The sequence below is a fragment of the Puntigrus tetrazona genome, chromosome 5, assembly GCF_018831695.1.
Source record: "Puntigrus tetrazona isolate hp1 chromosome 5, ASM1883169v1, whole genome shotgun sequence".
Lineage (NCBI taxonomy): Eukaryota > Metazoa > Chordata > Actinopteri > Cypriniformes > Cyprinidae > Puntigrus > Puntigrus tetrazona.
The window spans coordinates 11,876,131-11,901,554 of record NC_056703.1 but is presented as its reverse complement, the minus strand read 5'-3'; the positions used below and the strand labels follow the sequence as shown (position 1 = coordinate 11,901,554).

The 25,424-nt window shown below is 38.5% G+C and overlaps 1 protein-coding gene across 2 annotated transcripts; it reads right to left on the bottom strand.

The window, feature by feature from the left end:
* Nucleotides 1–283: 283 nt before the first annotated feature.
* arhgef9a (Cdc42 guanine nucleotide exchange factor (GEF) 9a) lies at nucleotides 284–24,590 on the bottom strand. Of its 2 annotated transcripts, XM_043238754.1 has the most exons (11): nucleotides 24,385–24,590; nucleotides 14,288–14,467; nucleotides 13,911–13,994; nucleotides 7,472–7,687; nucleotides 6,495–6,674; nucleotides 6,169–6,401; nucleotides 5,921–6,050; nucleotides 4,883–5,014; nucleotides 3,863–4,106; nucleotides 3,694–3,762; nucleotides 284–2,251 (listed from the first exon to the last, which is right to left on the bottom strand). In XM_043238754.1, the coding sequence occupies exons 1-11, from the start codon at nucleotides 24,391–24,393 to the stop codon at nucleotides 2,079–2,081; spliced, it is 1,650 nt and encodes a 549-aa protein (XP_043094689.1). In that variant the 5' UTR covers nucleotides 24,394–24,590; the 3' UTR covers nucleotides 284–2,078. The 2 variants fall into 2 exon arrangements, with proteins under 2 accessions (XP_043094689.1, XP_043094690.1); XM_043238755.1 differs by lacking the exon at nucleotides 13,911–13,994 and having other exon boundaries at nucleotides 24,385–24,589.
* Nucleotides 24,591–25,424: the final 834 nt, after the last annotated feature.

Sequence of the window (25,424 nt, the reverse complement as noted above, 5' to 3'; positions counted from 1 at the left end):
GCTATTATTATTGAGGTTGAAAATAGCTGTATGATATTTTTGTGAGGAGAAAATTCTATAAAAAATTTCCTGTAAATGTCTTTACTGTTGTAAGTCGCTACTTGTGCATGGTAGTGTGCATCTGTTATCTATCTCAATTCAATAAGCTATTTACCCATTTATGTTGTAATAAATTTGAATTACCTTCTAAAAATGTTCAAAATGAAACCAACATCACTGCAATTTAGCAAACAGACGATAAAATGAATACTCCAACGAGACCAGAGGAAACACTAATTTCAACTCTGTTTTCTCCATAATGAAGTTTATTATGAAATAATGATATAATGTTATTTCAATCAGATCACCGAATCAAAAATATTAAACTGATATTTTCCTTTGTAACATAATAATAGTTTCATGTGGCACTTAGTACACATGTGTGACATATTTCTTCCATACTGTCCTCTTACATTTTTTTAGGCCCTAAAAGGGTCTTTAACACTCCAGCAGAAGCTCTAAAATATAGAAAGAGGATCAACATGGAAAAAAAGAAAATCACACTATAATAGAATAAATAATGTTTTATAGCAATACTTTAAATATTGTGATTGGACTAAATACTATCCTTTGAAAGTTATCAGACAAAACGCGAATATACCATAAATTAAATTTTGCACAAGTCCCTTTAATTTGGGAAAAAAATAAATATAAATATATATACTGTATATATATAGAGAGAGAGAACCAAAAACAACCCCAAAAAAAAGAAAAAATTAAAAACTGAAACGCTATGTCATGCTAATCCTAGCAGCGATAACCAAATTTCACTGACTTAATTTTCGCCTGAGAAGTCACATGGCGGGGTACCAGCTCATGGGGTTGGCATTCGCACATGCCAATGCACCTGTTAGAGGAAAATTTGGCAACCAGACTATTTTGGCATGTTAGAGATGAATTGGCACGTCATTACGAGGTTGATCAGCAGGATTAAAGTCGTCCTGGTCCGGGTATCATTCCCCATAAAATCAAGACAGGGCTCAGAAGTGGCATTATTACTTTTTTTTTTTTTTTTTTTTGTAGGTTTCCGGTCTTCTGTCGGATTGCACTTATGATGGGAGAGAGGAAACAATGGTGAAGCAAAGACCGAGACCTCAGGATAAACAAGGCTCTGACGTAAACGTGCTACAGAGGTCCACTGTTCAGAGCAAAACAGTTCCTCCTTCAGGTTTCTCTGGTCTGTATTTTCATCGGGGTGCCTAAATGCTCCAGCAAACCAAAACTGACTTTTAGCTCGAACGACTGTAGGTTTCACTGAATGTCAAAGCTGTTCCAATATCCGTATTTCCAGTATACCGTGAAAGCAACTTGTGTGACAAATTCGCAGACCGTGATCCACTGTTCTTTGAGACCCGTAGGAATAGAGTTACACAAATAAAAATACCTGCAATGAACCGAATCACATGCAAAACGAACTAAAGAGTGCAGCAGGTTCCATTCAAGGAGATATTGTCCAGGAAAACAAAAATATTTTCAGCTTTGACCAGACTTGAAACTGTTGGAAAAAACACGTGATAATGTGGAGAATGCGATCGAGAGAGAAAAAGAGAGATTGGGTGAGAGAGAATGCCCCGAATAGTCACAGTGCACGGAGGAACACCAGGGCGGCGCTAGAGAGCAAGAGTCATTACATTGGTTTAGTGCTTCAAACGGTGAAAATTCGCTTTCCGTCGATTCGTATAGAGAAGAAGAAACTATATTTCATCATTTAAAACCTCTCTACAAAGAGAGTGCTGAGGGATAAAATGTATGTTCTGTGTGTGCGTTCGCGTGATTTTTTTTTTTTTTCTTCTGTGAATTACGACATGTCGTGTACAGTATTCAGTGCAGCCAGCCCAGCGAGGTGTCCCCGTAACCCCAGTAAAAGAAATATGCCTGGTAAACCCCAGTAAAGCGAGGTCCGTCCTCTCTCCTGTAGTTTGTATATGTGTATGCGTGTGTCGGTCCTCCTCAAGTCCCGCTGATGTATCTTAAGTAGAATAGTGCTTTTCCGAGAAAACAGAGGCTGGTGTTTATCCGACCTCTGGTGGATGTGTGTTCTATTTTTTAAAGGGAGCTAACCGACTGAAGTTCTGCCAGAAGGGAGATGTGCTGCGTTTGGGCTCATATTCATATCCGTCTGCTTGCCCGTATCCGTCGGGGAGAAGGTACTGCCCGGGGTTCATGGGGTCCAGTGGAGGGGGGTACGCTGGGGGGCCCGACCGGCCCACACCTGAGAAGACAAACACACGAGAACACGCTAAGATGAAAGCATAAACCCAAACCCTTTTCTGTGTTTACATCTCTTAGTACTGCAGCATCATTTATTAGCGATGCACTTATTATTATGTACTGCTTTGCCGAAACCACCTTTTAATGCAATTCCAATTTGTATCAATTTACTTATATACTATATTTTCTTAGAAGGCACTTGTTCACCATGGTAACAGCAATATAATGGAACACAGTTTAATTTACTTGTCTTTAGCATGGAAATTATGTTATGCTAAAATATTTTTCTGCCTAAAGCCAAGATGCAAGACACGACAACATCTACATTAAAAGAAAAAGGATTTACAACGATAGAAAAGATAGGGCTGGGTGATAAATCAGGTTATGGTCATAACATGACAAAAACATACACTTTTCCAGTTACTTTTTCCTTAAAACATTCTTAGTATGTGTGTTCTGATGACTGATTTTGTTTGTGTTGCTGGATTTTGATGACATGTATCTTCAGCACAGTTTGCAGTGAATACGGCAATTATTAATATTACAAAAATCTGTCTTAGAAATGCACATTTAACAGTAGCTTAAGTAAGGATGCAGATGTAAATTTATGTTTATTTAAAATTAAACAACTTCATTTTTATATGACAAAACGTAATTATTCTGATAATAAATGATGCTTGTTTGTAGACTTAAAAGTCCTCCCACTGTATCATTTCACATTGTTGTCAGCGCTATTTCATCTGGCTTTAAAGTGCCCTTATTATGGATTTTTGAAAATGACTCTAATTGAATGAAAGCATGCAACGTTTTAACTTTGAATAACTGTGTTATTGTCAATCATTGCCTCTCAAAAGAAAGAGTCGAGTCTGAAACAAGTAATTTTTTATGCTGTTTTATATTGATGTCAACGTGAAACTTTAACATATTGCCCGCCCAGTTGTTGATTTGAAAATGCAAATTCATTCTTTGCCACTGGGTGGCGCTCACAGACACTGCTTTAAATTAAATTGACCAATCACTGGAGGGGTTATAATAAATGCATATTATAAGGTTTTTTTGTCCTTGCATGCATGCAACCTGTTGTTTGGGACTTCCAAAACCAAAATATAAACCTTTCATAGTCATCTGTGTTCTTCGCTGAATTCAAGTGTTTCACACTAAATCTCACAGCGCTGCTTAGTGCTCACATGACCTAGACTCATCGGAGTAAAAGCATCTGCTCTAGCGATCTCGTGCTGTGCAGCCATTTAAACTTTGAGCTGAGTGAATAAACGGTTTGTGTGTCACGGTTCAAATGAGAAGCACTGTTTCGTTCCACTTTTCGTGCACGAACATTATATTGAACACTTGTAAACGCTTTATTGAGTAAAATTATATAATGATAATTATCGTCATCATTTATATCACCCAGTTCTACTTCAAGAACATACTTAAATTTCATACCTTTCTGTTTGGTAACTCTTCTGACGGTCAAGGCAGCTTGTCTTTTCTGATACTCAGAGATTTCAAAGCCTAAAGGGACAAAAAAAATATTCTTCAACACTTCTTTTGTGCGTAAAAATATAACAGCACAGAAATTTGAAACCACATGAGGAATGACATCCAAACTCACCAATCTTCTCATCTTCCTGAACCATCTTTCTTTCCTCTTGAAACGCCCGAAGCCAGCGGATTTTCTCCTCCAGCTTTTTGGGCAGGAACAGATGGATCTCGTCTGTGTCTCTGTTGGCCAGTTTGAAGGCGTTCTTCACACTAACGTTAAAATCATCATCTCTACCATCGATTGCATCAATGACCTCGTATCGATCCATGTCAATCCGACCCTTATAGTAGAGAATATCACGGCGAATGAGATCCTGTGGAAGGCAGAGAGACTTTATGGGTACGTCTGTAATCCAGACAGATTACTGATAGAATGAAACTGGATTGATTGACTATTCTGTTCCAGCATGAAAAATCCAATACATCATTCTCGTCCTCCACCTCCTCTCCACACACATCATGGTATAAAGGTATTCAGTGTGACAGCGTGTCCATTGAAATACTTCTGAAACAATTAGTAACTGGATCTAAATAGAAAGCTTGTGGAAATACTGATTCCCCAATTAACTGTTAAATGGTTAGTCTGGGTATAACGTGTTATATATTTTTTTATGAAAAACAAGTTCTGATTGCCTCTGTTTTTGTGTTGAATTGTGTCTGCGTTTGTCTGACAGGGCGGAAGAAATCTGTCTTTGTACTTTTGTCGAGAGACCAAAAAACGGGCCATGTGTGTTAAGCTTAAGGGTGTTTGGAGGACAGTTAAAACACGAAAAAGCTTCTAACTCCAGATGGAATCCGAATCCCAAACTCTCAGTTGTGCTACACTACCAGAATTTTATCAGTTATTTGCTTCTCTGTGCCTGTCTGTTTCTGCATCTTTGCTCTCACAGTGGAAGCAAATGTGCTGAGATAAATCCCTATACTCCTCAAAAATGAAAAACAGGATATCTATCTATCTATCTATCTATCTATCTAGCTAGCTAGCTAGCTAGCTATCTGTCTTAATTTTTCACCTGCACTGTACACTATATTTCCAGCAGAATGTTACTTTAGCAAAAAAAATAGTTTACAGTGTTATTTCTTGCCTCACCTTCTTGCAGAGAACCATCTGATGATCGAATAGGAAGAAGATTCTGGTTTGGCTGCGCCCGTATGGTTGATATATCCAGGACATCTCCCCAGTGTACACAAGCTCTGAGCTCCTGTCCAGAATATCCTCACCCTGCACACACAGTAACAAATTAATCATTACATCTGACACCACCGAGGCTCTGATGTGCTCAGGTCTTAGTATCCAGCTCTCAAATCAACTGGATCCTGTGTTGCAGGCTGCATGTAAATAACATGCATCATTGACTGCGACACAATAATAAAGGAAATAAGGCACTAATGGGTTATACAAGTTAGTAATTTTTCAATGTTTCTCAAAGTTTCTTATGCCCACCACGGCAACATTTATCTGATTTGAAATACAGTGAAACAGTAATATTGTGTAATTATTATTATAGTTTCTATATGTATTTTGTATGTGATTTTCTACACAAAATGTCATTTTCAGCAGCAATTATTATACAATGTATTATATTATATTATATTATAAATGTGTTCAGTGTCATATTCAGAAATCATTCTAATATGGCGCTTAATAAACTTTTTTTTATTATTATCGTTTAAACAGTTATGTTTAAACAGTTTATGTTGTGTAATATATTTTTGTGGAAACCTAACATTCAAAATTGTAGGGTATGATTTTGAAAGTAATAATTAATACTTTTACTTAGCAATTGCTCCAAACGTGACAGTAAAGACATTTATAATGTAAATCCCGTTCTTTTGAGCTTACTCTGAACATTTTTTCATAATCCCAAAAATTTCCAAAATTGATGATAATAAGAACTTAATGCATGCACACCAATAAAAACCGATAATAACTCAGCATCAAATCGGCATATTAATATAATAAAACCTCTTCCCAAAGAATAAAACATTTTTCTTACTTATTCTTACTATTACATTCTTACATTTGCTATTATTATTTACTGTATATATTGTTTCATGTTCAGCTATTCCATTGCTCTCGTTTACATCCTACTAATAAAATCTCATCAGAAAAGTTTTAGCCACGCACCTCCCAATCCAGTACAGAGGCCTGCCATTGGGCAATTTTGTCAATGTTCTCAAGCCTTCGTTTGCGTTCGTTGATTTGCTGAGTGACATTTCTCATTACAGCTAGCGCCGCAGCTACGTACCGATAATCACTGGGAAAGAAAAGGGAAAAGAATGAGCGAATACGAAGGATGTCAAAATGATAAGTGGAAACCTGATATGTTTGTTCAAAACGTCGTATATTTTGCGAATCGGAGCGAACACCTGTACCTGTGTTCTTGTACTGTGTATTTGAGTAACTCTGCCAGCTGTAGAGGGTATTTGCAGATTTTCTGGACCGGTGTGAGCAGGTAGCCATCAATGGCGATGTCGATCATCTGCTGAACCAATCGGCAAGCTTCAAAGAAGTGCTGGTATCGTGCGTCTCGCATGAGACGTGTGAGCTCCATGCAGGCGTCAACGTGGTTGTTACAGTATTCCGAGTAGATCCAGAATCCATCTTGCTGTAAAAAAAATGAAGTAATTAAAAAACATTAAAAATCGGTATATTCGACTCACTGTGTATATATATAGATTTTATGTGTTTCAATACAGACATGTTCCAAAAAGCAAGGTCCGATCTCGCTGAGGTGAGGTTCTTCCGTGTTAAACTGTTTCTCCAGGTCTCTGACAAAGCTCAACTGGAATCTGTAAATGTCTTCGATGTTTCCAAAGATCACTTTCAGCTGATCGTCGTTAAACATGTCTCTCCTCTTTTTACACTGACGGAGATACCCCTGAAATGCACAACACATACACACACTTACACTACCATTCAAAAGTTTGGGGTTTTTGGATTTTTATAATGCTTTTGGTAATAAGCCTCCTATGCTCAACAAGGCTGCATTCATGTTTGGCAAATCTACATTTTTAGCATCATTACTCTAGTTTTCAGTGTCACGTGATCTTCAGAAATCATTCTTATATACTGATTTGGCACTCAAGAAACATTTTTTATTGTTAACAAAAAGAGTTGTGCTGCAGCGACCTTTTTAAGGATTCTTTGTATAGTAAGCTTAAAAAAATATGGATTCCTTTAGATTATAGATTGGAATATAGATTTATGTAACAATTGAAATGTCACAGTCACCTTTGACCAATTAATGCTTTTTTTCATTTGTTTAAAAAAACACGTAGCGACACCAAACGCTTGAATGGTAGTGTAAGTTTTAAACATTTCATGCATTATGTCGACATAAAGTTTTGGATATGAAATATAGAGCAAATGGAGACTTTGCTTATTACAGAAAGGGCGGTAGTAATCTCACTTGTGTTTTATATAGAGTTGCCAGCAATGTCACTTACTATGCTCACATTTAGCAAGACAAATTCAAACATGTCTCATTTGATTCTCACAAGAACAAATGATCTGAACCATACCATTCACTTAAACATTACAGTTTTGTACTCATACTGCGTTTAAAAGTTCTTGTTTATGTGTGTTTCTCCTCAGGAAATACATCTGAGACAACCAAACATGAATGTTAATAGAGAGAAGTTTGTTGAGGTTTGAAAGCATGGGCATGTGTTTTACCTCACAGATGTCCTTCAGGTGTTTGATGTAATGTCGTTCTGTGCTCATGATCTCATTGATGACATTAGCCCTCATTTGGTCCCGGTTCTGAGTGGGCTGGCCCAGACACAGGCAGTCGGTGCTGGGGTTCGGGCTGGCCTCCGCATGACCGTTCTGCACCTCGCTGGAGCTTTCGGCAGCCTCGACCACGGTGTTTTCCTCCTGATTTACCCATAACTAGAACACACACATTAAGAGAGACATGACTTGATCTTCAAGCCCCGTTATTATCAATTAAAGCAATCATGATAATTGTGCTCACATTCGATTAGCATCCGGCTCAGAGCATCCGGAGTTAAGGGCCTGCGTGGTTGCTTTCATAAAAGGTCTAGATAGGGCTTTTAAAGCTTCAGGGGTTAAAGTTACGTTGACGTGAAATAAAAGGAGTCAGAGTGTGCCCTCTGGTGGCACCAGTCCCGACTGCACTTTTCCACATTAAAGGCATTGCACTAAACATTTACAAAATCTGCTTTCACAAGGACATAAATGAATCTGCTGTTTGACCAGTCACAGAGCTGCCAAGATACACACACGTAAGCCAGGAGAAGAGAAGAAAAGAGGGGAGATACAGACACGCACGGTTAGGAACGCAGTATATGTGTGCTTGGTTGAGAGGATCTGATGTGATTTTATTTGCCCTGATTATGTAACCTATCATTTGCTTTCCCAGGTGAGCCGACTGATGTGAACACACATGCGAGCACACTTGCAAACTCTTTTTCGCACTCACGCACGATAAAAAACCACGGACACGCACACATTTTATACCTTAAATCCCAGAAAGCGGAGGAACAGTCGACACAACAATAAATTCCCTCATACATGTTGTTTTAAACCCGTGTGACTTAGTGCCTTCCGTGAAAGAAAATGCCTTGAGGAATATTTTACAACTGACATCCAAATAACAATCGACAAAACCTTCATTTGTGTTCCACAAAGGAAAAAAAGTCAAGTTTGCAACAACATGAGCAAATGAGACAGGATGTAAATTTTTTCGTCAACTTGTTAAAAAAGAATAATACTTTTGAAAAATATGTCAAATGCGCATGAGATGAAGACTCATGTAACCTATAATAACAGCATTATTTTTACCAATCTATTAAAGGATAGGTCAAACACAAATAAAAGTCATCATTTATTGACTTTCATGTTGTTAGAACCACTGACCACTGAAGGTGAAGTTTTGTAAAATGCTTCTATCTCTGAATTTGAAGAGTGTTCAAGCTATAAAAATCGTAAAAGTATCATCAAATTAGCATGTGACTTTGATACAGGTTTTCTCAAGTCATACAATACTGGCTAAATACAATGTGACTAAGACACTGACATTTTACATGCTGTTAACCACGGTGACAAAATCACTGGGTCGGTGAGAACCAGATCAGTCTAATTTGTGAACAAATCATTCAGACCTATTTTGTCAAACCTATTTTCTATGGAAGCTCGTTTTTGCTTCTGGATAAAAAAAAAATAAAAAGGGTGGTGGCGACTTTTTATCTCACAATTCTGACTGATTTTTTCAAATCATCAGATAAAAACTCGCACTTGCAATTAAGCCAGGATTGTGGGATACAAATATGCCAATTCTGACTTTTTTTCTCATAATTGTATGTTTATATCTTGCAATTCTGGCAATTTTTTTGTGAGATATAGTGTTGATAGACAGAGTTTAGCCTGAGCCAGGATTATGGCATAGTAATTACTTAAGTCATTTTTATAAACAATCTCTATAAAAACAAACATTACTGATGTGCATCTTTAGACAAAACTGATGCACTGACATTTATTAAGATCAGTCAGTGCACATTTCTTTCAATTTAAACATCTTAGATTTACATTTTGTCTGTGAAATTGGGGGATAAAGTCTATATAAGTACATAAAGTTATAAAGTTCTGATGTGAAAAAAGACGAGTTGCTAGTTTATATCTCATCGTTCTGATTTAGTAACTCACAATTGCAAAGTCAGAATTGCAAGACATAAACTTTTAATTCAGAATCGCCTGATATAAACTCACAATTTCCAGTTAAATCAGATTTGCAAGTTTGTATCATGCAAGATTTAGAAAAATAGTAAGAAATGTGAGATATGAACTAAAAATACATCAGACTTGTGAAATAAAAAGTCACCAATACCTTTTTAATTTTTTTATTCAGTGGGCTTCTGTAGTTTTCCACTATTTTTATGAGGGAAAAACAGCATGTTTAGAATAACATGAGAATGAGTAAATAATAACCAGGCTTTCATTTCGACTAAACTGTTCCTTTAAGCCGTATTCTTCATGGAAACTGCTGGCTGGCCCCCACAGTGAAGGTAATTTCAGGCTTTGTTATCCTTGTAAGGACTTTGCGATAGCACAGACATAGCAAAATCTTACCCGCACACACACACACAACACCGCTGACCCCATATGGACTCACAAATCCACTCACAATTAAAAATAGATTTTCATAAATACACAAGCCTGTCACAGATTCTGTTCACCCCGAAACCATGTCCTGCATAAGTCCCTCGCCCTCTCCCTCTCTCTTTCTGTCTCACAAACTCTGTTTCTACACAGAGTCACAGATACGATGTCTAATCTCTTGAAGGATGTTTCCCGGATTAAGATCTCATTAAAATCTCAAATTATACTTGTATTACCTAGAAATCTCTGCCTCAGCGCAACTTTCCAGTGCATTAGCCTTGCTAGCTGTCCGTCCTCATCCTCGTCAAGAGAAAGGCTTAGTTTAGTGATCCTGCTGCCCGGCTACACAACGTGCGTGTTGCTACGGTTGTCTGTTTCAAGAAATAGAGGAATCAGAGGAACACTGATGACGCAGATGTCACACACACACACACCTGGGCGCGCGCACACATGCACACACACACATACGAACTTCAATCTTCTCTTTCCTTCCTTTCAGTGTCCAATCTATTTTAGCCTCTCTCTCTTTCTCTCTCACCCTCTCCTCCCAGAGCAATCTGTTTTTTTTTTTGGTCTGTTCTTCTCTCCTGTCCTCTAATGAAAAGTGACGTCTCATTTTATGCTTCATGACTCAACCTCACTGAACAGTGAAGAGAAACACAAGACACAGCAGAACAGAGGATACAGTGTAAAGGTGTCAGCATCTTACAGCAAAACCAAAAATTAACCTTTGTGAGTGACATTAACACAACATTTGTCAATCTCTTTTAGATGGGTACTTATAATTATTACATTCACTCTCAGATGCACCATATCAATAGTTTACAATATGCGACTGTTCAAACTATATAAAACAGGTTCATTCGTGAAGTACCAGAAATTGGATTCATTGGTTTCAGATTGCTGTGCTACTACTAAAGGTACTGCGCCACTGCTGCAAAGTCACACTGTGCAGTAATTTTACAAAAGTTGTGAGAGTCAGCTGTCTGAATTTCATGAGATGTAAAAACAAACACAAATCATGACCAGTGTAATCTGATTCACAAACCACAGAATGCAAAAGCAAAAAACAATTGTGAAGTTTTAATTGAAACCACTGATGATCTGAAAAGGACAAAAATACACACCTATAGAGAATTTTTTTTTATTTATTTATTTTTTTTCAAAATTGTATGATTTTCAAATATTCTATACATTAACATCAAGCTTTGGTGGTACAGTAAATGTAAGTGAAAAATGTGTGACAAAATACATATATTGGCATTTCGATAACAACATTCAATTATTTTAAATTATTGTTTTCGAAATGCCAATATATGCATTTTGTCACACATTTTTTTACTATTATATAAGACATAAAAAGAACACAACAAAAGTGTAGTTCTGCAAATATTTCTGAATGATCAAGAAACTGCACCATTTTTTGCTGAGCATGCTGAAATTACACACAGCAAATGGGATAAAAGACTATTTTAAAACCACATTTTAGCTATGTTTGTCTTTATATATGTAAGGTTTCATAATTAAAATGCTAATAGCTCCACCGTCCGCTGCTGATTCCCGTTCGCGGGCACAGTTAGTGTCGTGCGTGTGGACTGTTAGTAAACAGTGAGCAATGATTTCTGATGACACGAGAGCTCCAGGTCTCAGCAGGAGAGAGACGCCAAACCTGCAGGCCAGCGCCACCAACTGGTGTGACATAATGCTTTCAGACTCTCTCACACTCATTCTCTTCCTGTCTGTTTCTCCTTGTCCTTTCTCAGTGTTGCATAAGAGATGCTCAAAGGGTCAGAAAAAAAGTGCGCGCTGTACAGATTGATATAGCGTGTGTGTTTGTATTAAATATGCATCTGTCTGTGTGGACACAGGTGATATTCTCTGTACAGCGAAAAGATTTTCTCACACCTGTCATGCCTGAGAGAGTGGCTTACACAACCTGCCATCTGCACGAGTGTGTGTTTGGGGAGGAAGGGGGGATAGATGACTGTTAGGAAAGAGAGGAAGAAAGCAAAAGGGGAACTGAGAAATGCACTTAGGAAGCTCGACGTATGCAGCCAAAGTTAAGACCAAGTTACATAAAAGTCCCATTAAAGAGCGCTCCACCTTCACAAACACACTCCTCTTTCATAAGCACATCTCTATCCTACACCTCTTTTTATCCTTTCACCCATGATCCCACTAAAAGGGTTTATGTTCATATTTCAATGCTAAGTTTGGGACTTCTTAGAGAAAACAAACCGACGGATGGATTTTGGCCACGACTGCAGTGGATTTATAATCCAGATGCATAACAATATCATAGCATTATTAACACTCTATTGCGTGCATTATGAAAAAAAAAATACTTGCATAAAATGGCACTAAAATTCCTGTTTAAAATGTTAAAAGAGGTGTTCTTTATAGTTACTGACGCAATGCAAAGAAATTTGATCATGTGACAATATTCAAAAAATACATCAAAACATACCAAATGCTTCTTAGTTAAATGTATAAATATTAAATCTTGATAAATACATGTAAAAATATTTAACAAATATTTATCACTACACAACAGTTTAAAAGTTTACACTGTCTCAAAGATGTCTCTTGTGGTTGGCAAGGCTGCATTCATTCAACTCCCCAAAAAATAAATAAAAATAAAAAAACAGTAATATTATTACAACTGAAAAATAATATGTAATAATAATGCATCCTAGTGGCAAAGCTGAATTTTCAGCATCATTACTCCAGTTTTCATTGTCACATGAACCTTCAGAAATCATTATAATATGCTATTTTGGTGCTCAAGAAACATTTGCTATTATTATCAATGTTGAAAACAGTTCTGCTGCTATTATACATTTTTTTAAGGTTTTCAAAAGAACAGAATTTATTTGAAATAGAAATCTTTTGCAACATTATAAATGTCTTTACTGTCACGTCTGATCAACTTAACGCGTCCTCCTTGCTTAATAAAAGTAATAATTTCTTTTCAAAAAATAAAATTACACACTCCCGACTTGTGAATGGTAACTTATTTATACACTCAAAGAAAGCTGCATTTTTGTCATCGTGTGCTTGCAGTGAGAACAGGTTTGTTGGCCAGAGGGAAACGTCATGTAGTAGAGGGTTAATCTTTAGTTATGTGCTCGGACGTCACACATCCCCCCCCCTGTAGCTAGCGGCTAATCTGCATGTATATGCAAATGATCAAGCCTAACTGTGATTGCACACGATTAATATTTCAGTTTTACTGTGCAAAATGATCGTTTGATCACCTTTAGCTCTATTCGTAACATTGCGGTGCTCATGATATTAGATCTGGATTTCACATTATCCCTGATAAACTAACACTTAGAAAACAACAGACATTTCTCAGATTAATATAATATCCAAGAGGTTGGATGGGTTTAAACCTAAGCTGGCTGACTACAGTGAGAGAAAAGGTTGAGTTAGAGGAAGTGTTTGCAGTGGGGCCCCACTGAGACCCCTGACACAATTTGAAAAGATTCAGGAAGAATCATAGAAGGGACTGACAAAACTCTTGTTGTGACGGAGGGTTTATGTTTAAACTTCTGTTTTTGAATGTAGCTCTCTTTACACATATATATATATATATATATATATATATATAGATAGATAGATAGATAGATTGATAGATATATATGGGTGATTAAAAATAGATCTTTAGCAGTCAGAGAGGCTCAAATTAAGACCAACATCTGCTCAAGAAAGAAAGAAAAAGAAAAAAACAAGATGCTGTCAGAAAAGAGGGAAATATTGATAGTAGTCGACGTGAAATGTCATAACTGAGTCAGCATAACATTAACAAAATCGTTTTCCCATTTCAGTGTTTTCTGACAGACCCAGACTGTTAGATAAGTTGCCATGGAAGCGAAGCGCGGCGATTGTGGCGGAAAACGAAACGTTGGAACACAGCGACAGCATGTGAGCAGTAAGCGATGGGATGCATTCAACGGTCAAACGGTAAGCAGTGGTTTTGAAAAAAACGCACCTTAGCCGTGGCGTTTGTGAGGCGTGATGCAGCGACAGGGTTGATATAAAAAAGCTGTTTGGTTTGAGGGGGGTGGGACTCCACCTTAGAGAAACAACAACAGCAACACAAACAAGAGTTTGGGTTCAAGATGGAGGTTAAAGGGAAGAATGTGACCTCTTCTGACTGGGCTACGTCTTTAATATTGAACCATTTACCTGAAAATGTGTCATACTGTTCATTTCTCGACAGGCCTGTGTGTTGCATCTCTTTTAAACAGCTATATCTGACTTCTATTGAGTTAGAAACGGTATTGGATGTGAACACAGCTGTGGTTCTGCAGGTGTGTCTTAAAGGCAGTTTGCCGTCGCACAGGTATATGTCAGAGATGGGCTCACCCTGACGAAGCTGGCGGGAAACCAGCCCTCCTCCTCGTCGATTTGACCCCACCACCAGTCCTTATTCGAGGCGTCCAACACCTTGATGACATCGCCGGCCTTGAAGGCCAGCTCTCGGTCAGCCATGGTCACATGGTCCCATACTGCCTCGGCATTCACTACAGAGCCCCCGCTGACCAACTGCAGAAAAAGACACGGAGTACATGCAGGATAAGCTACAGGAGGACAACAGTTACATAACATCAGAAACATTCTGGATTAACATCAAAAAGTCACATGCTGGCTTCCACTCCACAGTCAGCTCTCCGGAAACAAAACTGACAGGCCTGTCGAGATGTAACGCTGCATCTCATTTGGGTTTGCCCTGTTTTTCTGACTACTTCACCTCAGTTTGGAAGGAAAAGGTACAGGTTTGCTGTATTAGGTTGCTGGGATAGACACAACACCCCTATTTATTGAGAGAAGTTGATAGGCCTTATTAGGGTAGCACTTTATTTTACAGTCCTGTTCCTCACGTACATAATATGTATTTACAAGAAATAGGCAATAACTAGGTAGCAACGCTAAAACTAACCTTACCCTCATCTTTTATTAACAATTTTATTGGTTAGGTAGACTGTAAGTACACGTGCTGTCAAACTAAAAGTTTTCTTTTTAGTAGTATTAACAGAAAATAAAATAATTTTAAGTTTCGTAATGTTTTTGAAGAATGAACGATGGTGTCACCATTTATTTGCTCAGAAATACAGTTTAAAAAATATATATTTTATTAATTTGTTATTTATTTCACCATTTAAAATGACAGTTTTCTATTTTTAATATATTTTAAAATGTAAAGCTGTATTTGAAGCATAATTACTCCATTTTTGGTGTCACTGTAACGACTGATCCACTGGAGGACTATTGAAGTAGAACCCAAGTGCAGTTTATTTACACATGATGACAAACATAATCCATAATCCAAACAATGACTTGATTTGATGATCTAGATGATGATGATGATCTAGACGATGATTATGGAACAGACATGAAACAACTCACCAACAGCGAAATTACATTCAATATAAAACAAAGGCACAATGGGAACATGGGTACTTATGCAAAACTATGACAGTCACATGACAAGAACAACCAATAGGAACATGACACAGTGAACAAGAGAACCAATGAGAACAGAAAACAGAGAATTATGTAATTAATTAATGAACCAATGAAAACATGACACATGGACAAGTCAGGGAAACATGAGGGCAAGAGAAGCATGACACTAACAGGAACCGTGATAAAACTTCAAAATAAAAGACACGAAAACAAGAAAAAGAAACCCAACCAAAACCCAAACCCTGTTTTACAGTGATAACATAATAATCATTCTAATACGCTGATTTGGTGATTAAAACACATTTCTTCTTATCAATAATGTTGAAAACAGTTGTGTTGCTGTGTGTGGAAAACCATGACACATTTGAGAATGTTTTCATAGAAAGCAGAAATGTAAAAATAGAAAGTAAAAAAAAATGCATTTATTTGAAAAGTTAAAATAATCTTTACAGTTTGATCAATTTAATATGTCCTTCCTTAATAAAAGTCTGAACAGTAGTGTATATAATAAATGATTCATTGCATTCACTGCATTCATATCCATTCATTTGTCACAGAATGTTGCTTCTAGCAAGCAAACACATTTATGCAAATGTACACAAACAACATTTATAACTAAAATATATCATGCTACTATTTAAACTATCATTTTATTAGTGGTGAAAAATATCTGAGGGCAAAACACAAGTTAAAAACACAAAGAGTTAATTATATATATATATATATATATATATATATATATATATATATATATATATATATATATATATATATATATATATACTGTATATACATATTATCACGGACCCCTAGATATTGACTACAATGACATACAAGCAGCATACCTCATCCTCACTCTAAACATTAATTTGTGACTGTTACATTTTTAAAATATACAGAATACTGTCATCGCCACTTTTAAAACAGCTTTAAATCAGATCTGAAATGAACTGGATCCCACGGTTCAATTGTGCTCACATAGGAAGGAAGTGGCTATGTACAAGGTCACAGAGCTATAGAGAAGCTGTGCTTGAGTAACCATGGCTTCCATGCTCGAGTAAAGACGAGATGCGTTATAGTATTGCTTCCTGCCGACTTTCACATATACAAGCCCATGACAGCAACTTGAGATGATGGCTTGGTAATTCTCTACACAGAAACACTCATACATAATCAGCTCCAAGATTTCACCCCCACAACTCCAGGCACTTTTCCTCTCCCTCTCTTTCTCTGTCTCAGAGGCAGCCAGGCCATAAAAAATTCTCTTTTGCGCATTTAAAGAGAAAAAAATGTTATGTTGTCAGCAGAAAGAGTAAAATCTGTTTTTTTTTTTTATAAAGCAACTGCATTTGATACACATCATGGCAGTTGTTTTCTTAGTGTCACAACACACTGTGGGTAAATGCGAGAGTTCTCCACTGATCTGATATCTAAACTCTATTACTGTTGTTCAAGTGTACAGGGCACTGAATTACCCAATATAAACACGTGTGTGTGTGTGTGTGTGTGTGTGTGTGTGTGTGTGTGTGTGTGGGTTGCCAATTGGAAAATATGTATTTTTATGTTTTTTGTGCATGTTTGTAATTGACTCTTTCTGTTTTACACGCTCGACAGCTACAGAGATTTGATATTTGATACATTGAATTGTTGATGGAGATCTTTAAAGGGTATTTCACATTTTTCCAGTAGGTGGCAACAAATGATTGCCTTCATGTATGAATCACTAAATTATTAATTTAACCATTTTTTTCAAACAACGTTCAATTTAGGGAAAATAAATTTATGTAAGTGAATCATTGAATGATTCATCGAATTAATTCAGCAACAAGATGGCATTGCTGTGTTTCTAAGTGATACTTTTGCTGTTGTTAATTCTGCTGCTGAACAAAGAACGACAGGAAACTAGTGAAAACTAAAAGTTTGTGATAATGAAAATAAAAAGAACTGTGACATTACGCCCTCTTATGGAAAGTGGAATCTTGTGTTGTAACTGAAATGATGAAAAAGGAATGCTGGGGGCTTTGGAGGTGGACAAGGTGATGGTGAAGGGAAGGAGAAGACCAGGCAAAGGCATGGCAAGAACAGGCGGACAGATAGAGGAGAAGACGATGGGAAAATGTATGGGGATGATGCTAGTAGGATTGGCCAGAAGTTGCTGTGATAAGAGTCTGTAATGGAATAGCTGAGGTCCGAGGGAGAGTTGCTAACCATGGCACACGCAAGAAGACCACTAACCAAGGTGGAGTCCATGATAATAGAATGATAATGAAATCTGACTTTACCAAGTGTGACAAGTTCCTTGATCAACATCTTTGTTAATCCAGAAAAAAACATTGTGATTAACCAATCAAATCTGAAGAACCGGTTTATAGATTTGTGAAGTTTAGGCCTACAATCAGTGCTTGGTCTTTGTACATCAGTGTTATTAATTTATCATTTCCCCTGATGAAATGGTTATTCATGGGTAAGGTTAGGCTTAGTGGTATGGTCAAATTTGTGGATTAAAATGTTCCTGGGTCAACAAAATATGATGTAACAAGTCAGAGTAGAGTTACACAATAAAAGTACTTTTAAAACTCTTGACCAGATTTAACGCTTTAATAAAATACTATTTACCAAACCAACTGTCATACAGTAAAGTCATACCATATATTCTTAATTCACTGCAGATGCTTTCACTATCATCTCACTCATCAGTTGCTGGCTCATTAGGAAAAAGACAGTTAAACGTTGTGAATCATTAATACTTCGTTTCAAATCGACTCATCACATAGGCTATAGCAGAACGCAAATGAGTTTTATTTATTAAGTTAAAAGTGAAGAAGAAAAAACGTCTAAGAAGTTAAGAAATCGCTCTCTGTGCGGTCTCAATAATGTTGCAATGTGCTTTTTTCTCTCTCTCTCTCTCTCTCTCTCTCTCTAAAGGGAACAGTAGGCAGTAGGATTATGCAAATCAGTCAGAAAAACTGCAGTGGAAAAGCTGTGTTCCTGTCCCAGCTAGCATCAGATCACACTAAAACAGAAAACGGGAACAGCTGATGAGGATCATGTACAACCCTTAAACATCCCAATTCATCCACAGCTTATTCTCATGTGAGATATTATTATGTGGCACTGTGTGCATCAGAGCTGTAGGCTATCAACCTCACGCTGAAATATTACACCGCACACACGATAAAATGATGTAACAGCCCCAGAGATTATCAGATTGGATGGTGATGAATTTAGCGGGATGAAATCTTGTCTATAAGAGCCAAACCGAGGCAATCTGTTCATAAACAGTGAGAATACATCAGCACAGTAACACTAGCATTAGAGGGCCATGACTTTGTGTGTGAGTGTGTGTGTGTGTGTGTGTGTGTGTGTGCTATCTGTCGTCTCTTCATTCCTCCTGCCTTTATTCCTGCATGAATGAACTGTACTCAGGAACATTCTTCCTCTTTCTCTCTCTCTCTTGCTCAGTCACTCTTTCTCTGTGTGAATGCCTTGGTGCACACATCTACAAAACTAATGTCCTTCAGTCAACAGCCTTACACGCTATCACTGAATTGATTATGGACTGATTATTGATTATGGATCACAGATTAATTGAATGGGACATTCTCACTTTTAAACGAACAGCTGACTTGAGATGATCATACCTTGCTGTCTTAGATCATTTTGGCTTCTAGCCAAGGTTCAAAAGTGAACTGAAAATGGCTTTTGAATTAAAATTTCTGTATTTGAATCAAGGTAGAATGTGGAATCAAAACTGTTATTGAAATGTGAGTGTAAGGAAGTAGAATTGAAAGTCATTTAAAGGAGCTCCTGTTTTAAATAATGTTTGGCACTCCTGTGATTAATAAACAAAACTGCATGTGTCTTGCAGAAGAATGTTGCAGCCTTCTCTGTTTATGAATATGATGAGTCACACAGGTACTAAGTTGCTATAGAGTACTAGTTGTCCCAACAGAACTAAAACTGTCTCAATATAAACACTTTCTATAGGCATATTGTCGTGATTCAGGATAAAGTGCTTGTTCATTATATAAGGTTTGCACAATTTCAACAATAAAAAGACTACATATTATAGCTTTAATTTAACTGCAACTTTTAACTAAAACTTCAATTTTGTCGAAAAATCGTAATGTAGCTTTGTATTACATTTCTGAAAAAAGTTTTAAAAATATTTAAATCTAAAGATTTAGGCCAAATGGACATAATGTAACAAGAAAATTACAGAATGAAAGCATGATAGATTTCTGAATTCTGAAAACAGATTGGCATCAAGAATAACAAGAATATTGAGGGGATAGATACATGTGTAACAGAGTTTATCTAGTAAAGGCTATGTGGGTAAACCTTCTACAATTCTAGCCAACCTCCAAACAATTTTGTTATAGTTTTCTCAGCTTACAGATTCCAACTCCCTCTGCTCTAAGAAAGCTGCGATTCTTTGGACAAATGGCATAGCGGAGGCTATAATAACGCAACAGGGTGTCTACCTCAACATCTGGTCCAAATGACCCATTAGGCCCTAATAACGTTTCATGTCCAATAATCGAATATCTCCACCCCTCCAGCAGAACAGCTGCTGTAGGTCAGCACTTCAGCTCTCACTGACTGCCATCATTCCATCCAGGTGCTGCTCACCTGAGGTCCCTTCAGCAAAATAAACAGCTCTGAGTGTCTTAGCAGAAAATAAAGTGGCTCATTCATTCGGTATCATTATTTCTGCACTACACAAAGAACAGCACTATAATTCAGAGGGCTATAGCGCGACAAAAAAGGGAAAAGGGGAAAAAGGAAAGCAGAACATCTAAGAGACCAGAGGATGCTGCCTCACCATAGACACACACGCACACACACCTGACTGGGGAGGACGATTATGTAATCAGAGTACAGTGGGCTAGGAGTCTAGGAGAGAGAACTGGAGAAAGCACGTGGAGAGAGAGCGCAAAATAGACTGCTACGCTATGGATTAAGCTCTCATAACTGCATACACACACACAAACAAGCTCATGTAGTCATTAATTGTCATCATATCTTGCAGGGAGAGATAATAAAAGAAACGAAATGTGCAGACGGCGATGTAACATTATGAACCGAATGTTTTAAGCAACTACTCGAGTCTGAGCTGCTTAGCCGTATGATGCTGCTTAAGCCTGTTATTCCCTCCACGTTGATATGAATCATCCAGATAAAACATTTTGCACTTTTCTTGAGGTCTAAATTTAGATTATAAATGCTTTAAACTCATGCAGCATTGCCTGCCCACACGGTTCCTAAAACAAACACGAGCGGAGAAAATGCACAAAAGCCTTTCAGCCATGAAAGATGCAAAAGATACGTGTGTGTGTGTGTGTGTGTGTGTGTGATACAGCTCGCATGAAGCCGTGTGTGTGTGCATGTGTGTGTTTGTGTGTGTGGGTGGGTGGATTCCCAGCCTACGCTCCCAGTGCAGATGTTTCTAAATCTGGCCATTCTCTTGGTTTTCCCGCTCTTTCCCGCACTTACGTAGTCATATTTTTGGATGCACATGCCTCTCCATGTGAATGTCGTACACCAGCTCGGTGGAATGGTCCTGAAAGCTCAAACCGCTGATTTGAAAGGCCGGAACGCACCCCTAAAACGTGCACCACGAGGTCAGAAGCAAACAAAACCTCCATACATCGGTTGTTCTGCAATCACCTTTTACGTAAGAGTTTCCGAGCTGAATCTAGCGCATTTTAAGATGGCTACAGAGGACAGGATTAAAGGCTGCTGGCGTCTCAAGAGTAGGATGTAAAGTGAATCTGTAAGCTTCTGTTTTAATGAATACGCCAACATGCGCATATACGAAGAATCAGTCTCTTGGGCATATAACGCAAGCTATATGATGTGTTTTGCGACTTTAAGTCCGAGTCGCTCTCTTTCGCACCGACTTCTCTTCACTGTTAACAGGTGCATCAGACCTGTTGGAAGAGAAGGACTGCATGCTAATGCAAAAGGGAAATATCCTGCCATAGCCTGGCAATACAGAATGACAGTCGGCATTCAACATCCCACACCGGTGCTAACTGATGTCTCAATGCATAATCACAGTGTGTGCGTACAAACGCTTTACATGTGACAATATGCTAAAAATTTCCCGTCTGGTGTTTCTAATATTATGTGACAACACATAAACGCGGTGCTTAATATGTTAGGTGTGACAGCGGCTACTTATCACAGGCCGGTTGCAGCTATTAATGAAAAAACAGCTAATAAAGCAGTTACAGCGTACAAAAACTGAACAAAAACAGGTTGTTGAAGTTACAAAGCTGTCAAACGGTACACCCATTGCCAATAAAAGATACACCTTTGTACCTTATTTACCTATTTACATGCTTATTAGTACCTTAATGTATCTAAATGGTACATTTACTTTTTGAAAAGGTACTGCTCCAGTCACAGCTTTTGTACCTTTTTTACTGGGAGTGTATGTGTATAGAGGTAACGTCACTGTGGCTTTGCGTGTCCAGCAGAAGTATTACGAAGGAGTTTGATGCAGCACGCCATCAGTGAAGTTTTCGGGAGTAATATTGTTTCTCCGTAGAGAGAGTGAGTCAACGGTTTCAGCACTTCAGTGGGATGCATCCGAACCATTATGCTCCAACGCACAACAAAACCCCAGTCTGCGAATATGTGCTCGCAGCACGAACACGCGAAACGCTAAGGCCGATGGTTTGAGTAACACGAGTTCAAGGGAATGATTCAGCTGATTCATGTTTTAGCTGATGGCAGTGATTCCGTAATCATCTTTAATGAGAATAGCCAAACGCCTGACTGTCCTCTATGGGGTCAGGTTAAGCATGAGAATGTTGGAACATCATCAGTTTGGCAAATAAGAAATAAGGAAATCCTTGTCAGACATAGGCCTCACTGCTCTGTATAGAAATTGCTCAAATTTACAAACCTATTTTGAGGTATGAACATTTTGCACATCTGATTTATAATTTGTGACCATGGAGCACAATACCAGTAAAAAGCAGCAAGGGGTATTTTGTAGCAATTGCAAACAATACATTGTATGGTTCAAAATGATAGATTTTCCTTTTATGCCAAAAATCATAAGGATATTAAGTAAAGAATATGCTCCGGGAAGATATTTTGTAAATTACCTACCTACCGTAAGTATATCAAATCTCAGTTTTGGATTATTATTATACATGGCTAAGAACTTCCTTTGGACAACTTTAAAGGTTTTCCAGATTTTTAAATAGTATTATCTCAGCCAAATATTGCCCTATCCTAACAAACCATACACCAATGGAAAGCTGATTTATTCAGCCTTCAGATAGCGTAGAAATCTCAATTTCAGAAATTTGACCTTCATGACCTGTTTTGTAGTCCAGGGTTACATTTAAACAGGCTTGATATTTCCCTGAAACTGTTGTTTCGTTTCAAATAGAACAGCCACAAAAAGTTTCATCTACTTTTTAAAACAGAAAAACAACTTCTACTGAACCAACAAAGTGTTAAAAGTCACCTTTGTGACAATTACATGTGAACACAAACAGTTTCAGTTGAGAATCGTTAGCCTATATTTGATTTATATCTTTATTTGTTGATATTCAGGTTTGCTGTTCAGAACTTACTTTTTCATTATATGGAACTAAAGGGCAAGGCATAATAATTTCAAAGTGCATTTGATGTTTCAAAACGTAAATGTCCAGTGTACTTTACAGAGTTTAGGGACAATCTGTACTGCAAAAACACTGGATTGCAGTCTTCAAAGCTAAATTCATTACAGCGCTCCACTACTACAGTCTAGCACCTACCTGCACAAGAAAGCTAGTGAAATCTAATTCAAACAAACCATGCAGAAAAATGTCACTGGTTTAAAGCCAACTTCTCTCGTGTTTATAGCCTGGAGCTGGGTGAATAGGTGTGCAATAAGGCATGGCCTCAGTGCATGACCATTCAGGTGCAACTCCCTGGATGCACTGTTGGATCGCACAATGCATCCATACTCGTTCAAATGACCATCATTAGCAAAGAAGTGTAGTTTGCTTATAGGTCAATAAATAATAAGTGGCTTCTCCATAATAGCCCCTAACTATTAAACATTAGAGAAAGCAGAGATGGTGTAAGGATGGTGCAGAGGAAATGAAAGATGTGAGAGGCACCAGGACATGGTCGCCAGGCACCTGTGATCATCGGAGCGTCTCATTGCGATCAGCTCGAGGACACACCTCAAGGAAACAAAATACCCGAGCATTCTTTCAATTTCTTTTCATTTTGTCCGGGGTTTTGTGCTCTCGACTGAGGCCGGAGACGCGTCATCCCCGGCCTAGCTTGCGAGTGTCGTCCTCGACCGCGAAATCAGCGTGCGCGTTTGACACCGATAAACTGCGCACAAAACGATCACCTCTGTAAAAAATATATATATAAAAAATAAACGAAGCGGACGCACGCGTGCTCTCGCGCGCGCATCCCGGCGCTTGGCTCCAGAACGCCGGTCGCTCGTAATCGATAAACGAGAAAACGCGGACTCGCATCAGGATCAGCCGCGACGGAGGCAGAAAACCGAACGCTTTTTGCGCACGCACACGCGTTGCGCTTAAATCAAAGGAGAACGGCTTCTAACGGACACCGTGACACATTTAGGAGAGCGCAAAATATAACAACGTCATTGACATGCCCGAGGCGGCGCTGAGGTGCTGGGTATCCCCCCTCTGTCGTGCGCTTGCTCCATCTCTCCCGTTTCCATAGCACTGGAACGGAGCGAGTCTCTCCGCGCAGGCGGATGGAGAGCGGCGCGAGGGGGAGCGTCCATTAACTCGCAGCCTCCCAGGTGAATAAAACGAAGAATACTTCACGATGCCGAGGTGTCACTTTGCGCTTTTGCGACCTCTGTTCTGCTCGCGTGTATCCACCATCGCCAAAAAAAAGACCTCCCCCCCACCCCCTTCCACCTTTTTTCGTATCCGTTAACAGAGACCGTCGGTAAGCTAGAAGAATGGCGCTCACGGGAGCATCACAGTCAGCCTCACCTTCATCATCCTCAGGGTCAGTCCCGGTCCTGGATCCGTGTCCTTTCCGCAGGTTCGAGCCCCCGACGCCAGCTGCAACCCTGTATCCGCGCCCCGTGAGCAACGCGAGGCGTATGGAAGAGAAACGTAGGTCCGGTTAGACGCGGTTCTGTTCTCACGGCGAGGTGGGAGTCTGCGTCTCTCTCTCTCTCTCTCTCTCTCTCTCTCTCTCTCTCTCTCTCTCTCTCTCTCTCTCTCTCTCTCTATGAATAGAGCTGAAGTATGGGCGGTGCTTGTGCTCACTGCACACACACACACACACACACAAACACACAGAGGAGCCAACCATCAGTCAAAAGAAGGGGTGCTTCACTCTGCTATTGAGGAGGTTACAAACATTACATAATCAAAAAAAAGGATACAAAATAATGCTGAACTATTGGCTTTTGGGAACTCACATCCTCATCATCACCATATCAGTGCAGGAGGGAAAATGTCCAATAAGCAAAAACAAAGGAAAGACATGGACAAAACGGGACGCTGTTTTGCATCATTCAGAGGCAAGCTATATCTATTTACCACAGCCTGCCAAAATATACCCCTGCAGTGTGTCCCAAAAAGGTCCCATCTCGAAACATCACATGCAAAGCTATTGGAAAATACAACTCTCTCAACTGAATTTTTGCTATTGTAACCAGTTTTAATAAAGTCATAGCAAAGATGCTATATTTCAAAGCAGGGACCAAGTTTTGATATACACAGGCTTAGATATATCCTCTATCTTTATCAGAAGGTTTGTTTAACAAGGTTTAATATATGTGTGGCATATTGCAGTACTAATATGTTAGACATATTGTTTGCACGATTGTCATTTCTTTCTTAAATTGATTTATTGGCATGGTGAGCCATAATCTCTCTCTCTCTCTCTCTCTCTCTCTCTCTCTCTCTCTCTCTCTCTCTCTCACTCTCTCTCTCTCTTTCTTTCCCTGTCTCTCTCTCTCTTTCTTGTTAAATTTGAAATGTGACATTAAGTATTGTTTTTAAAAAAATCAATCAATAAA

Coding starts and splice junctions, on each gene's coding strand:
- arhgef9a (XM_043238754.1), bottom strand. Junction 6,402..6,494: donor GACCTTGCTTTTTGGAACAT/GTCTGTATTGAA, acceptor TTTTTTTTACAG/CAAGATGGATTCTGGATCTA. Junction 3,763..3,862: donor TCAGGAAGATGAGAAGATTG/GTGAGTTTGGAT, acceptor TTGTCCCTTTAG/GCTTTGAAATCTCTGAGTAT.